The sequence below is a fragment of the Callorhinus ursinus genome, unplaced genomic scaffold (genome assembly GCF_003265705.2).
Source record: "Callorhinus ursinus isolate GAN/ISIS: 27379988/994484 unplaced genomic scaffold, GSC_fseal_2.0 scaffold15, whole genome shotgun sequence".
Taxonomy (NCBI): domain Eukaryota; kingdom Metazoa; phylum Chordata; class Mammalia; order Carnivora; family Otariidae; genus Callorhinus; species Callorhinus ursinus.
The window spans coordinates 28202637-28217657 of NW_027397077.1; the positions used below are offsets into that span (position 1 = coordinate 28202637).

The 15021-nt window shown below is 45.2% G+C and overlaps 1 protein-coding gene across 1 annotated transcript in view; it reads right to left on the reverse strand.

Annotated features, from left to right (window-relative positions):
* Window positions 1-6833: 6833 nt before the first annotated feature.
* PDZRN3 (PDZ domain containing ring finger 3) overlaps window positions 6834-15021 on the reverse strand; it is a 243118-nt gene continuing 234930 nt past the window's right edge. Inside the window, exons 6-10 of the mRNA XM_025885329.2 lie at window positions 14653-14751; window positions 13424-13486; window positions 11795-11896; window positions 10418-10534; window positions 6834-9825 (exon numbers count right to left, since the gene is read on the reverse strand). Coding sequence (XP_025741114.1) covers window positions 8251-9825; window positions 10418-10534; window positions 11795-11896; window positions 13424-13486; window positions 14653-14751 — 1956 coding nt within the window. The 3' untranslated portion in view covers window positions 6834-8250. The remainder of the gene's footprint in view (window positions 9826-10417; window positions 10535-11794; window positions 11897-13423; window positions 13487-14652; window positions 14752-15021) is intronic.

The following is a 15021-nucleotide window of genomic DNA, read 5'->3' on the forward strand; positions in this document are numbered from 1 at the left end:
ATGAATAGTATTACTTACATGAACATTAGTTTACAAATACCTTTTCAAGTCCCTGCTTTCAGTCTTTCTGGTTTTATATCCAGAAATGAAATTACTGGATCATATGGTAATTCTGTGTATAAAATTTTTGAGGAACCACCAAACTGTTTCCCCAGAATGGCTGCACCATTTTACATTCCTGCCAGTAATGTACATATTCTGATTTCTCTACTCCTCACCAACACCTGTTATTTTGTTTTTGTTTTGTTTTGGTTTTGATGGTAGTCATTCTAGTGGATAGGAGGTTGTATCTCCTTGTGGTTTTGATTTGCATTTCTCTAAGGATTAGTGATGTTGAGCATTTTTTCATGTGCTTATTGGCCCCCTGTACATCTTCTGTGGAGAACCTTCTACTGAAGTCCTTTGTCCATTTTTAAATTGGGTTCTCTTCTTGTCATTGAGTTGGATTAAGGTGGGCTCCCAATCACATATGGTTGGAGAACTTTATGTACTCTGGATATTAAACCCTGATCAGACATATGATTTGCAAGTATTGTCTCCAATCCTTTAAGTTGTCTTTCACTCTCTTAATAATGTCCATTAGTGCACAAAGTTTTTTAATTTTGAGGAAGCCCAATTTATCCATTTTGTCTTTTGTTGTTCATGCATTTGGTATCCTATCTAAGAATCCATTGCCAAACCGAGGTCATGAGGATGACATGAGATTCTCTGGACGAGGAGATCAAGTCAGTATTTGTCATGACTTTGCTTAAGACAGTACATTGTTTTGTGAATCCCCTGAATTATATACAAAATGTTGTACTTTGTTTGGAGTTTTAAAGGGATCTCTGTGTCCAAGATAGATAACAAGCATCTGGCATGATACCAATTACTGGCTGCTTGTTTTAGAGTTCTGTCTGCTGACATCTCCCAAAGCATTACTCTGAGAGGCAGGTGTCCTGGCTCACCCTGTAGCAAGATCTTGAACACGTTCATTGTACTTGGTAGCAGATCCGTCAGACTTGCAGGTCTTCCCTCTTTACATAAGCTGAGTGTTCATGAGCTTTGGTGCGTTTTAAGAAACACATTTATATATGGCCTTGTTTCTAACTGTATGACTCTATGCTTCTTTTGGAGTTATGCTTGATGTTAATTGAAGGAGTGAATTCCAAGCCTGGTTTATAAATTGTACTTGTTCTTAAGGGAAATCAGGTCATGATACCTTAGGTAGATATTAGAGATGTGACCTTGGTGTAGAGGTGGGAAAAGCAGGAAGGTTAATGGAGTAGAAAATAGAAACAGTTGGCATTCCTGAGAAGGCTGGGTCAAAAAGAGCCAGAAGATTGAAAAGTTGATTACAAAACATGGTCAGATATAAGCCTCCTCACCAAAGTACTCCTCAGAATGTTGGCTTGGAATCCAGAGAGGGGGCATGAACATGTTCTTAAGGTCACTAAGTCCATCAGTGCTGGTAACGAGGCTCAGGTCATGGTGAAGGTGGCTCTTAGAAACTCATTATTTTTTCATTAGAACCAATACCCTTCTCCCCAAGACTCTGCTCTACAACCCCATGGGTGGGTTTTATTCATTCTGGGTAAATATGAGGCATTTGCAAACCCCATGTTCCTTGTCTTAAAGGCTTACTTCTCAGAAAATGGAAAGGCTTAGATTATATTCAATTAAGATGTATTTAACTCCTCTGTGCTTCTGGTTCATCAGCACTGAGAAACTTCTCGATGGAGGTGGATGTTTAGTGCCTTTGGAAACTTGTGGCTTCTGCTTAGGACACCTTTGAGATCACTTACGGAAGGAAGAGCTGAATGAGTGGCAGCAGGGGTTAGAAAAACACCCTCTGATACTGAGTCACCCCGTTAGTTCACACAGCGGGTCATAACTCAGGGGAGGTGTTTCCGAAGGCTGGCTAATCAGAGAAGCTGTGTGGCCCTAAAGCTGCTTAAATTGCCTCATTCATTATACATTCAGTGGGACTATTTCATCAGGTCAGGTTCTTTATCTCCGGACGGCGGTAAGACCTGGGAGGCAGGGTTTTAGCTGGGAAGGAAGGGAGGAAGGTACTTGCTTTTTCTTAGCCCCTGATCTGTGTGTTCAGGATGGGTGATGGAAAAGGCAGCCTTGGAAAGGGAGATATATTCTTATCAATAGTCAACTTGGTGAACTCTGCAGAAGTGAATGGACTAAGCTTGTTAAGTTTATCATCTGCAGTAACATAGAAATGGGAAGCAACAGGGTTATAGACAGATGATGTATGCCTGTGCTGGAGAAGGGCACAAAATGATCAACAAAGGTCATGTAGATTCTTAGCAACTAAAAGTTTGTATGCCCCTCCCCACCCCCAAATTCATGCATGTTGAAGCCCTAACCCCCAGTGTATGGATAAATGGAGACTGAGGCTTTGGGAGGTATTTAAGTTTAGATGAAATCATGAGGGTGGGGTCCCCATCAAGGGATTAGTGTCCTTAAAAGAAGAGAAAGAGACCAAAGCTCGCTTGCTCTCCCCACGATGGGGAGACAGCCCTCTACAAGCCAGGAAGAGAGTTGTCACCAGAACCTGATTACGCTGATCTTCTACTTTCAGCCTCCAGAACTGTAAGAAATACAATTTCTATTGTTTAAGCTCCAGCTAAGATGCAAACAAGCATCTGGCATCTGCTGAAATACGAGTGTGTCTCAAAGTGAAAATCTATGAGCCCCCTGTCATGGAAACGCTATTTCTAAGCACAGCGATCCAGAAGTTTTGCTTCATTATCATTGATCACTTTATCTGATTGTCAGCTTAGGGTATTTGGTGATAAAACTCTAGTACCTTAAAACAAAAAACAGAGTGGTTGGAAAGAACCGGTTTTACCTTTCCCCTTGGCTCTTTCACTTTGAGCAAGTTGCTGCCCTAAGTCATCTTTGTTTTCTTATCTGCAAAAGAGGATAGTTCCACCCATTTCATAGGCTGCTTATGCTTAAACAAGTTAGCACACATAAACATTTAGTATAGCTTCTAGCACATGTTAGGTGCTCAATAAATATTGGCCATAGGGAATGGGTATTTATGGTCAAGTAGAGAATTGGACTCTTTCCTACCACTCTGGTCTTTTCCACTGTTTTCTGAGCATAAGCTACACTGCTTTCTTTGGTTTTTGTTTGTTTCAAATAAGCCACGTCTTTCCCACCTCAGGGCCTTAGCGTATGCTGTTTCCTCTGTCTGGAATATGACCACTCCCTTTGCCTAGTTAACTCACATTCCTCCATTGGCTTTCAGCTCAACTGTAACTTTTTGGGAGACTCTCCTTGAACTCTGTGGCACTAGCTCTCCCAGCCACCGCCTCCCCGGCTCTAACCACGCTGACATTTTGTTTTTAAGTATTTGTGTGATGACTGGATGATTATTTTCTTTCCCACTAGACTGTAAGCTTTATGAGAACTCACTGTGGCCTTAAACCCCGGGGACCAGAAAAAGTACTGGCTGAACACGCCCATGCTGGGTTGTGATGTAGCTCCTAGAGCACCGGGGTAGTAACAGTTCCTCAAAGTGCTAAGTCCAGCCCATCATGTCTGGGGCGGCGGGTAAGGAGGAGGACTAAACGCATGGTTCAACCTAATCCTAACAGATTTTCATTTAGTGAGTTTCATTTGGCTTCTGAGGATTTTGGCAAGACTCACTAAGCTGGTGAGCCAGTGTACCCTGCAATAGCCCCACTGAAGTAAGAGTCCTTAATAGCCCATTTTTCATTGTAAAAAAGCAGCTAAGTGCACGGAGGTCAGCTTTCCACCACTGAAAGGCAAAACCACGTACTGGCAAATCATAGGATCCCATGGGCGGCACTCTTTCAGGATTAGCTGAAACTGGAAGCTAGAGGAAAATGGATCATTTAAGCAGAAAAACCCAACTGGATGAAACCCAAAGAACCATACTTTGTTTTGTAACTGCTTTAGGGAATTCACATTTAATCAAAATCGAAGACTACAGCTTTTGCCATGAGAATTCTTGCATCTTATCTCGGGTTTTGGTGATTTCTTTTTAATTAGTTGCTGCTCTGCCGAAATCTTAACTTGCTTAAAACAATCAGGAAACAAACAAAGCTGGTAACTGCAGTTGCTTATGGTGCAACTGTGTTTGCTTCCTTGGTTTTGGGCAATTTTGCTAACAAGTGACCGGTAACCTACTTCTAAGGCTATGAGGAGATAATTATTTGGTAAATTTTCATACTTCAGTTTATAATACTAATTAGTTCTCCAACTAGTATTCCCCAGGCAATGTGTACCGTCCTTCTTCACATTTGTGATTCTTTCGACTTGGGATCTCCTGTTTTCATTTAAAAGATGAAAAGCTTAATTTGTGCCCCAAATTTCTGTCTTTTTATGTGTCGTCTGTCATACGTTCTTGCCAGGAGAGTTAGAATACTCTGTAATTGAAAACCCAAAGGGAACTGAGCAAAATGCTTGTCATTTTGAAGCAGTTTCTTTTATTGCAGTCATGAGTGGGTTGCAAGTAATAGCAGAACTTGAACAGAGTTGAAGTGACTTCTTGAGAGGCAGACGGAGGCACAGTGGTGACAGGTGAGGGGTCTGGCGTCAGGTGGATGCAAATTCAAAGCACCTCTCTACACTCATCAGGGCGGATTTCATCATCTGAGTCTCATCTGTGGCAAAGGCCGGCTGTCTTGCAGAACTGCCCCTCCGATGTGGTGAGATCTCGGGGCGGTTTTGCACATGCATGCCTGATAGTCTCTATCAGCGCTACAGGATAGAAATGGAATATGTGCCACATATATAATTAAAATGTTTCTAGGAGCCACATTAAAGTAAAAAGATAAAATTAAAAGTATTTTATTTAACCCAACATATGTGAAATATTATTTCAACATGCATAAACATTGAAATAGTTTATGGTCTTTTTTTTTTTTTTTAGTCTTTTAAATTCATTTTCTCAGAACATTTCAATTTAGGCTAGCCGTATTTTGAGTGTTTAACAGCCAGATATGGTTAGTGGCTCCTGCACTGGACTGTATCGTAGCACTGAATCATCCATAAGTTCTCCTTTCTTTCCCTGTGTATTTCGAAGTATTGTTTAAACTTGAGTTATCCAGCCAGTGGAGTAGCTGCTATAGAGAAGTGGGGATCTGTTCTCGTAGTCCTGAAATTTATTTAGCTATAAGAAGAATAACCATCAGCACAATGACTGGGAGAGTACGGGTGCTAGAGGTTGGTTGAATTTTAATTGCTTTCGGCAATATGGTTCCAATGGGGAAAATCTTTATTCCTTGATATTAAAAATGGGTGCCCAGATCAAACAGTGCCATCAGATGCAACTAAAATCAGCTTGCAAAATAAATCCATACAATTGTCCAGTTCACTTGGTCTCATGTTTAGATTTTTGTAACTTTGGGGGAGGTCCATGAATGGACTTTAGGGGGTACATATGGCCTCCAAAATGATATGCAATTTATTATGTTTTTCTGGGGAGAGACTCCTTAACTTCCATCAGAGTCTTCCCTGGGCCAAGGAAATCAAAGTATCAGCAGCTGAGGTCTGTCGGTTACAGTGGAAGGTCTGTTTACATAGGAGCTAGGGTTTCACACCAGTGAGAATAGAAGTTGTAAATTGTCTCTTGTCACCATTACCCAGGAAAATCCCTCCATTCACCCACTGACTCAGAAATGCCTGCACCGCGAGGTACCTGGGAGCTCAGATTCACTAAAGAAATGGCAGATTCATGTCTCCGGGCTTATGCTCACTCCAGGGCATCCACTGGTGAAATGTGTTCATTTTTTGGTTGAGGGCACAGGATCGCATGCATCTGAGTGAGCTGTGGATAGGACAGCTACCTCTCCCCTGTGGCCATGGCAGTAAGAACTGTGGGAACAGGAAGTGGGTTCTGAATTCAAATCCCCATTTGTTTTTTAAATGAGCCACGTTTGTCTCCTTGAGCCTCTTGCTCGTGGATAAAGTGACTTCTGGGGTGCCTTCCAGAATGTCTTTTCAGAGCTGATTTGCCAAATTAGATTTGGAAACTTCTTCTCACCTTGCAAATTACGACCAAATATATTTATATGATAAAGTGATTTAAAATGTAAGTTATAATTGAAGGATCTAGAAGTGGATTTAAACGTATGCTGTTTTTTAATTTCCCTCCACTTTTTCGTTAAGTGGCACTGGCTGACTCCTAAATCTGGAGGAAGGTGGGGAGCTCTGGTGAGGAACTCTTCTGCTTGACTCTCATGGCACATGGCTGTTTAGGCTGGAGCTCTTTGTTCTTGTGGCCACGTACACACCTCTGACCTTTCATGAGAACACACAAGGGGAAGAAAGCTATTTCCCCACAGAAACCCGTACACTTCCATGTGTCTTGCAGCAATGTTTATTCTCTGTGAAACATGAGCAAGAAAGGGTGTGAGGTAGGAGTGCTTTAGATGAGCTGCTTCTGGGAACCAAGGACCCACTTCCGGTGGTGGGTGAACTTGGGAGAATATTGGAAAACCAGGGCCCTCATAGCCCACCTTTTGCGAAAACTTGTCTTTGGAGGGCTGATGAGAGTAATGTAGCAGATTTAACTATCTTTGCAGTGTCTGGTCTGGAAGAGGGAATGAACAGACATCTTAAACACTTCAGTGTCTTACCTTCAGTAAATTGTTCTAGTGCAAGTGTGACGATGAGTTAGCCTCAAGATTTTAGCCCCCAAGGAGGAATTTTGGTTGGAGGAGGGTAGAGAGGAGTTATGAGATGCCTAACCACCTGGTGATTTCACTCAAATTTTTAGTCCGATCAGTGAGTAAACCAGAAGTCTGACAACATGGCAAATGAAACGGACACCTTTCCTAATCCTATCTTTATTTTGTATTTTCAGTAAGTCTTACAGCTGCAGTTGGTGTCAACATGGGAACAATTTGTAGCAAATTCATTATTTAAGATCCTGGGGATGGTTGGGATTCTGAAAGATACCAGTTTTAAAACCCACTCACTTTGGTGACCTAGGTTATTCTGTGAAAATATGAGATAGTTTGCAGAAATGGGAAGTTGGGTCTAGCCACCCAGAGTTGTTTTACCGGCAGACAGTAATGGTTGCAATAAACCAAAGAGATTTCATTGTAAACACGACCCTGAGTGATCAACTTGCTCATACTTGCTTCCAGGATAACTGGGCCAGGTTGAGGCTTTCTGCAAGACAGCAGTCAGAATGCAGGATTCAATGGTGTTTGATTCCTTCTTCTTCAGTGACAGGTCTGTCTTTGGGTTCTGGGCAGAATGAAGGTACTGGATGATCTGAAAGACTCAAATATTCCCAAGGAAGTAGATAATGTAATGGTAGAAAAAAAGAAGTACTGCAAAAGGCTTTTATTTTGTAAGCACCACTGCAAAAAAAAAAAAAAAAGGAATCACTTCAAAATATGTCAAATAGAAAATAATAATTTATTTTAACTTCATTTTACTTAATGTTTGTAACTAATCATGATTTCGTGAGCTTGCTTGTAAAACTCTGTCCCTTCAAATCTACAAAGCAAAGGTTTACTACAATGAGCACTTAAAATTCCACAAACCACCTCCATCCACAACTTTCCTGTACATGCAAATTCTTCCATCGGGCTGCAATATTTGCAAACATGCTTTAAACTTCCATAAAGCTGCATGATATTTTGCTTTCCGGTAAAACCTTTACGATCTTGGGAACTTTAACCAGAAAAAATGTTTAAGTGTGTATCCCAACTCTAAACACTGCTGGTTTGGTTATGTGTATTAAATCCTGAACCACACAGTTTGGGAGTTTTGAATTGAAGCCTTGAGCTAAATTATATATTAATGGTTACCCATATGAAACACATTCAACAAAGTAACATTATAAAATAGGGTTCCATTAAAACTACACACTGGGGGTTGTATTTGTGTTTTCGGCAGAAAAAAAAGCGTGTTTAACTTTTTTATATGAATATAGTTTAAACAAATTATTCTGTGAAAGTATGCTTAATAAAAGATCTTTTTGAAATTTAAACACTTTATGTAAAAGGTAGCAAGTAAAAAAGTACAATTGCTATTTGAAAAAAGCTCTGTTTGTTAATATTGCCTTCCAAGACAGTTAAGGGTGGTTTTTCTCCACTTAAAACTAAGAGAGCTATTGACACCCAGAGTTGCAGCGTTGGCCAATTGTGACTATAAACAGGATGACCGTATTTATCTTATATACAAAAACTTGCCGCATTGAACGAGGCAGGAATTTCTACCCCAATGGTAGCGTTCTCTTTTATGTACACCACGCAGAAGTGAAAATTATACAGTAGTCACGGATAAGAAGGAATTGTATACTCTCGTGCCATCTGGTGATTTTGTGCCGTGGGTTAAGAGTTCTTGGATTGTCATCCAATTGTCAAATATCTTTTTGTTCCTCTTCTTCATCATCTTTTTGTGGCTCAGTTCAAGGATGTTCATCTCCTTCCTGTCGTCGGCGGCTTGCTGCTCCTTCAAGCAATCCAGCCGGCTCTGCATCATGAACTCGCGCCTGCGCTTCTGCTCCTTGGCCCTCACCACGTGCTGCTTCCTCTCCTCTCTGCTCCAGTAGCGCCCCAGCTTCAGCTCGCTCACCGCGTCGTCGTCGGTGGTCATGCCGCTGCGCTCCTCGCGGATCTTGAGCGCGCGCTCGCGCAGCAGGCGGTCCCGCACCGGCCGCTTGGTGATGTAGCGCGTGCCGTCGCTGCGGACCTTCACTTTCCACTCCATCCTGGCTTCCGCCTGGCCGGCCGAGGTCAGGTCCTTGCACATGCTCACCAGGCTCATCTGGCTCTGCGCGTACTCCACGGCCGACTTCTGCTGGATCAGCTGCATGTAGCTCTGGTAGTGCTGCGCGTGTGCGGGGATGTGGGCGTGTTTGTAGGGCGAGTGCGGGAAGGGCGCCAGGTAGGAGCCGCCGAGCTTGGGGCCGGGGCCCGGGCTCCCGCTGTCGTCGCTGGGTCTCCGCTCCCTGCTCTCCGGGGCCGGGCCGGCCTCCAGCTCTCGAGGAGGAGGAGGAGTTGGGCTGTAGCTGGCGCTGCCCACCTCGGGATCTTCGGTGATGGAGAGCAGGTTCTTGGGGGCCGGCCCATAGGCTTCCGTGCTCCCTGCGGCCCCCTCGCTGCCTGCGCAGCTGCTGCCCTCTGCCACTCTCCTCAGGGAGTTGTCGGGGGACATTTCCAGGGTGAGCGGGGTGCTGCGGCAGCTCTCGCCCGTGTTGTAGGCGCTTGAGCTGTCTTTGTCGGACTTCTCGGGGAGCTCGGTGATGTCCGACAGCTCGTGCCTGCGGACATCAATGCTGGTGTTGTAGTTGCGGAAGCCGCTATTGTGCAGCATCCACGACTCGCGGTACTGCTCCCGGAGCTGCTGCATCTTGTGTGCCCGCACGATGCTCAGGCACTCCAGCTCGATGCTGCGCAGCTCCTCGTTCAGCAGTTCCAGCTCCTTGTCCACGCTCTCGGGGTCGCTCTTGCTGGCGTCTAGGGGGCTGCTGGCGTAGTACAGGCTGTAGGGGCTGCCACTCTTGGCCTGGCACTTGAGCTCCAGGAGCTCCCGGAAGCGCTCGCACTCGTCCACGGGGATGCCCAGGTAGTCGGCGTCGGCACAGTCGGCCGACAGGAAGGACTCGTTGCTGAACGGCAGGTCGCTGCTGCCCAGGGTGTCCTGGCTGCACGTGAGCTTCCTCTGCCCGGCCAGCGGGGTGCACGACGCGGTGGCATCGTCCCCGTTGTTCTCTTGCTCCGAGCTCTCGTCATTGCGCGTGCTCTCGTCGGTGCGTCCCACACCGCTGTCCTTCTCGTGCTGGTTGGACAGGATGGTGGCTGTATCTGTGGTCCCCCCGTCTTCTTCATGCTTCTTCTAGAACAAGAACAAAGGGCCACAGTGAGGGAGGTGCCACATTTCCTGTAGGACAAGGGCTGCCAGCCAGGGCATCCGTACCTGGCCATCAGGCAGACCCACCCGGGCTAAACACCTATCCTCCTCCAAGGTTCTCCCACCTGTAAGACGAGGGTATTAGTCACCTTACTTCAGTGAATGATGCTAGCTGTCCCAGCACCCAGGGCAGGAGGCTTATAGGGCCTTATTACGAACTAGTGCGTTTTTAGGACCCTGACCACGGAGGTGGCACTAAAGGGAGCTAAAGGGCTCTAAGCAGCTCAGGCTACACCGAGGGAGTTGCTCTACTTTTGAAAACATGACTTCAGGCTTTCTAATCTGCCTTAAAGCTGGTACATGTGTCTTCCCAGCAGATACCAGGTCAGCCAGACCCCAGCAGGACTACTCAGCTCTAAAAGCCAGGCCCCACTCCCTTGGCAGGGAGGGTGTCGGCTTGCCTCTGCTAGTGTGAAGACGGGCGGCAGCTTCCAGGCCAGCAGGTTTGTGCGGGACTTGGCGTGCCTGGGGGCGGGAGCGGGGGGGGGGTGCGTGCGGGGGGGGGGGCGGGCGTCACCTGCTGCAGCACGCTGGCAGTGAACTGCATGGCCTGGTGGTGCTGCTCCTCTAGCATGTCCATGTGCAAGTGGTCCAGAAAGTCGTTTCGGTCGTCGTCCATCCAGCCCTCGTCCAGCTGTGGGGAGGGAGCAGCCATGGGCCTCAGACAAGATTCCTTTTGCTTTCATCTTATTTACTTTTTAAAAGTAAGGACATTAAGCTGGGGGAAAAAGATTTCTTGGGCTCCCTCCGGGGGTCATGAAAATGCAGTGTGCCCGTTGTTTGGCTCTACCTCAGAAAACTAGCCTCCCTTCGCATTCAAGAGACTTTCCACCTCAGGAAAATCTCTGCTGTCCATGGTTGTGTTTTTTCCCAGTGACGCTCCTGCATCCACGGTGGCTACTTCAGGGAAGCGGACCACCCATGAGGGCGTCCGGGAGAGCTAGCCCTGTACCCCCATTGGCTGGCCCACACACAAGCTTAGCAGGCCCCGAAGACAAACTATTTGCAGTGTCGGAAGAGTTCTTTTTGACACAGAACTTGGGTCTGCTAACTAGTTGTCTGGGGCAAGGCCCATCACTTCCACCAGGCCCATGTCTTCCTAGAGCAGACTATTCAGGGGTCTGAAATCTTAAGAGCCCGTGGGTCAGATGTGGCCTGCTGCTGGTGGACTGTCGCTCCCACTTTTGTGCTACCGTGGCAGAGTCTAGCGATTGCACCAGAGGCTATATGGCCCCCAAAGCCAGACATATCTGGCTCTCTGAGAAAAAGTCTTCTGATCAACAGTTCTTTCACTTTTTAAAATAAAAGTTGTATTTTATGTTTAAGATGTACATGGTGATGATTTAATATACTTCAACACAGTGATGTAATTCCTAGAGTCAAGCTCATTAACATAGCATTTCCTCCCGGGGCTACTGTTTGTGTGTGTGATGAGAGGGCCTGACCTTTAGTCTCTCAGCAGTTTTAGTAGGAATGCGGTATTACGAGCCACCATGCTGTACGTGTCCTACACTCTGCAGCTAGAGATGAGGCCCACGCAGATCCGGGCTGGAACACCTGTCAGGCTTGGGGAATGCAAACATCTTGATGGTTATGACCTTGGCTGTGGTTTTCTGGCCCACTATGTTCCCTTGTCTTCTCCTTCATGACCATTCCTACGCTAATGAGCCTGCTGGGCCTACAGGGTGCTGTCAGGCTGGATGTCAGCACTCTACTTTAATGCTTAAAACATAAAATAGATTTTAGGTCACATCAAGTGAGACGACATTTTAAGGGTGTACAAAGTGCCTTCAAATTCAGACCAAATACTTGGGCAGCGGTCTGCAGTGCCACAGACTTGGGCTTTTGGTTGCAGAAATACAGACGCAGCTTCACATACAGGAGGCTGACTCACCTGGAGTTCGGGCCTAGCAATCAGCAAGGAAAAGTTCTTGTTTTCTTCACTGGTTAGGAGAGCCACAGCCTCTTCACGGTTCTGTACCTCTATCCCATTAATCTTAAAAAAAAAAAACCCAAAAACAAAATGGTGAGGAGGCGATGGAGGGGTGGACAACAGGGTAATGAGATCATACAAAATCATTCTATACAGTTGGAGCAGAGAACTCGCATGTAGCTTGCAAAGAATGCTCATTTTCAGAAGGAAAGGCCTTGCTCAGACTGGTCTATCAGTCAGCCGTGACAGGTGTACAAAGCAACTAATGTGGAAACTATGAACATAAGTTGCTGAGACTCCAGAAGGCAGACTGAGAAAAATCACCATGTTGTGAAGAGGGAACATCTGAGCAATTTAATCAGACATAATATGCAGGCAGGAACGTAAAGGGAATATACTAAAGCATTATTATAGACATTTTCAGATAACAGGGGAGAAAAAGCAGCAGCAGGTCTCATGTGACCATTATGGAAACTGAGGGCAAACAAGGAAATGGTATCATACGTGGTGGTCTGTGTGCCCAGTTTGTCACTTGAACTTCATTAGGTGGGACAGAAAGTCTAGAGGGAGGGACTCTCACAACTGGTCTAGAGGGATGATTCCTCCAGGGGACACAGAAATGGTCTCACTGAGCAGGAAGGGGACCCTTCCACCCAACTCCTTAGGCCAGTGACCCAAGAGGCAGCGAAGGGGGTGACTCTACTGGTTGGGGTGATTGAACCCAGTGACCAGTGGAGGTAGGCGGGGCTACGTACAGAACCCAGGACTTCTGTGACCCATAGTAAAAGCTAAAGGAAAGGGACAGCATCCCCAAATGGCAGGACTGAAGATGAGTCAAAGCGTTTAAGAATGAAGGTTTGGGTTACTCCACCAGCAAACGGTCCTTAAGCAGCTGAGGTTGGGCTTGAAATCTGGGGAAATATAGACTAAGCAGTGGAAAAAGGGAAGATAGGAGTGAGGGGAAGTGGAAGCTAAGCGTTGTGGGACACAATGGACCAAACAATCTCCATTTCTGTGAGATTAAGGAAGACTAGCTGAAACAAGCAGTCTCATTTTGACTCCAAAGAGCAACAGGGCTTCAGGTAAAGAAACTATCCTTAGAAGCCCTTCTAAATGTCAAGTCATGAAATTTAAAAGGCTTCTCCATCAATTTTACTAAATTTGCCAAAAATGTTCCTATTTAAGGACAAGACCAAACTTGACACTTGTGGTCCAAAATTACTCCTCCAGAGAAATCTAACATGAGAATTATTCTGGTTCACAAGTTGCAGACTACTGGCTTGACTTGGGTCCCGGTGGTGCTGTCCTGGGCCCTTCAAAGAGACTGAAAGGAAATGAGGTGCGTCTTCTGTAAGGTGCTGGGGCAGCTCTGTCCAGTTGCCCTAGCCCTCACCACTCCCTGGTGTGTGTTACTTTGTAGGGTTTTTGCTTCCCTCATTAATTTAACTTCTGGCCTCACTATACATCTGACTTGGTGATCCCTGTTCCTTAACATCTGCATTTTCAACCCTAAAGCTATTATCATCAACCATAAAATGTGCTCTTTCGTGACAGGCAGGGGACGAGGCCTCTGGTTGAAAGCTGACCTACCTGGATAATGCGGTCTCCTTCTCGGATGCGCCCATCCTTGGCCGCGATGCTGTTAGGGTCGATCTGAAACACACAGGGACAGGTCAGCACGGAGTGGACAACTAAGACACACGTGAAAGTAAACAACAGCACTTCTCACAGGCTGTCTAACACACAGTCCTCTTTATCCCTATGTTTTCGTTTTGCACATAAATAGACGAGACTTAGTTCCTGCAAGGAGAGACAAACATGGATTGATCTGTTTCCAAGCCCTTTCCTGGGCGTGCTCTTGGAACCCTGCATGGCCTCCTTATGACATGGCAGTGTGCACAGACCCTGCTGACCTAAGGGAATGGAGAGGCACAGCTGATTTTCGTTGCAGTCACAGAAATGAAAACCAAAGTGTGATGCAGAACAGGGTAAACGGCACCCTGGACTATACTGATGAGCAACCATACCTTGATTATTTTACTAAATGCTTCCATTTTGGAAAATAACTTTACAAATGAAATACAACTGAGACAAGTGGGATTAAGTATGGGAAAAATCTCCCCAAATGTGGTAATGGTGGACCATCTTAAGCTTGGTGAATAAAGTACATCCAAAGGAATAATTATTAAGCCTAGTAAACACATCCCTTGGTTCATCCCACAGAGAGAGGTTTTATTTCCTGACAAAACTGAGTTTCTGTGCTTGCCTAGATGGGAGTCTAGGGTAAAGTATTCATACTGTAATCATACTGCATTGTCTTCTCTAAGAAGATCAAAATAGCTTCCATCTCTGTACTTTGCAGACGCATTTAACTTACATGAATGCAATGATATACACATTCAACCAAAAGGAAAAAGAAAGAGATAAAGAAATACTTTAAAAAGTGTAAATGACTCCATCCACCATCCCATTCAATGGACACGAGAAGGGAAATGTGAATCTGCTATCCCCTCAGGGTTGAACACACAAAACCATGTAAGCAGCTCCATTTTATGGCCGATTTGCAGGCTTGGCAAGGGTAATTTTACCTTATGTGCTGACTGACATTTGAACTTAACCCCCATGTAAAGATGTAACTCCATGGACTGTGTGATGAAGGGGAGAAAGCATTTGGGTCTTTCCAAAGACTTCTCAATGAGCCAGAGTTAGGGCTGGTTAACACATAACAGAAAAAAAAAACAAAAACAAAAAACAAACCAAAAAATCAAAAACCTCCTCTGGTCTTGAGATGATAGTTACACAACACTCAGCCTTCATACCTCACTTATGTAAATCCCAATGTCATCTTCATCATCAGTCCGGTAGCACACGGTGAGGCCCAGCTTGTCCTGGCTGTTCATTCTGTACAGATCCACTTCCTAGACAAGGGAAAGGCGTTTGCAGTGAGCCTCCAGCGGGCAGGGAGAGCTGGGAGGGGTCAAATGCTTTGAAAATATTCTGTTTCAATGATGAACTGGATTTCTTTGTATTTGATTGTGTAGAGCGGTTAACGTACTAAACAAAAAGTGATTATGGACACAGGATCAATGCCCACGGCATTTCTGACCTTTCAGTCAATATAAAGTCATTTTGAAAATAGTTATTTTATTGATCCCCCAAAAGAAAAATTACCTATATTTCACTCAGTG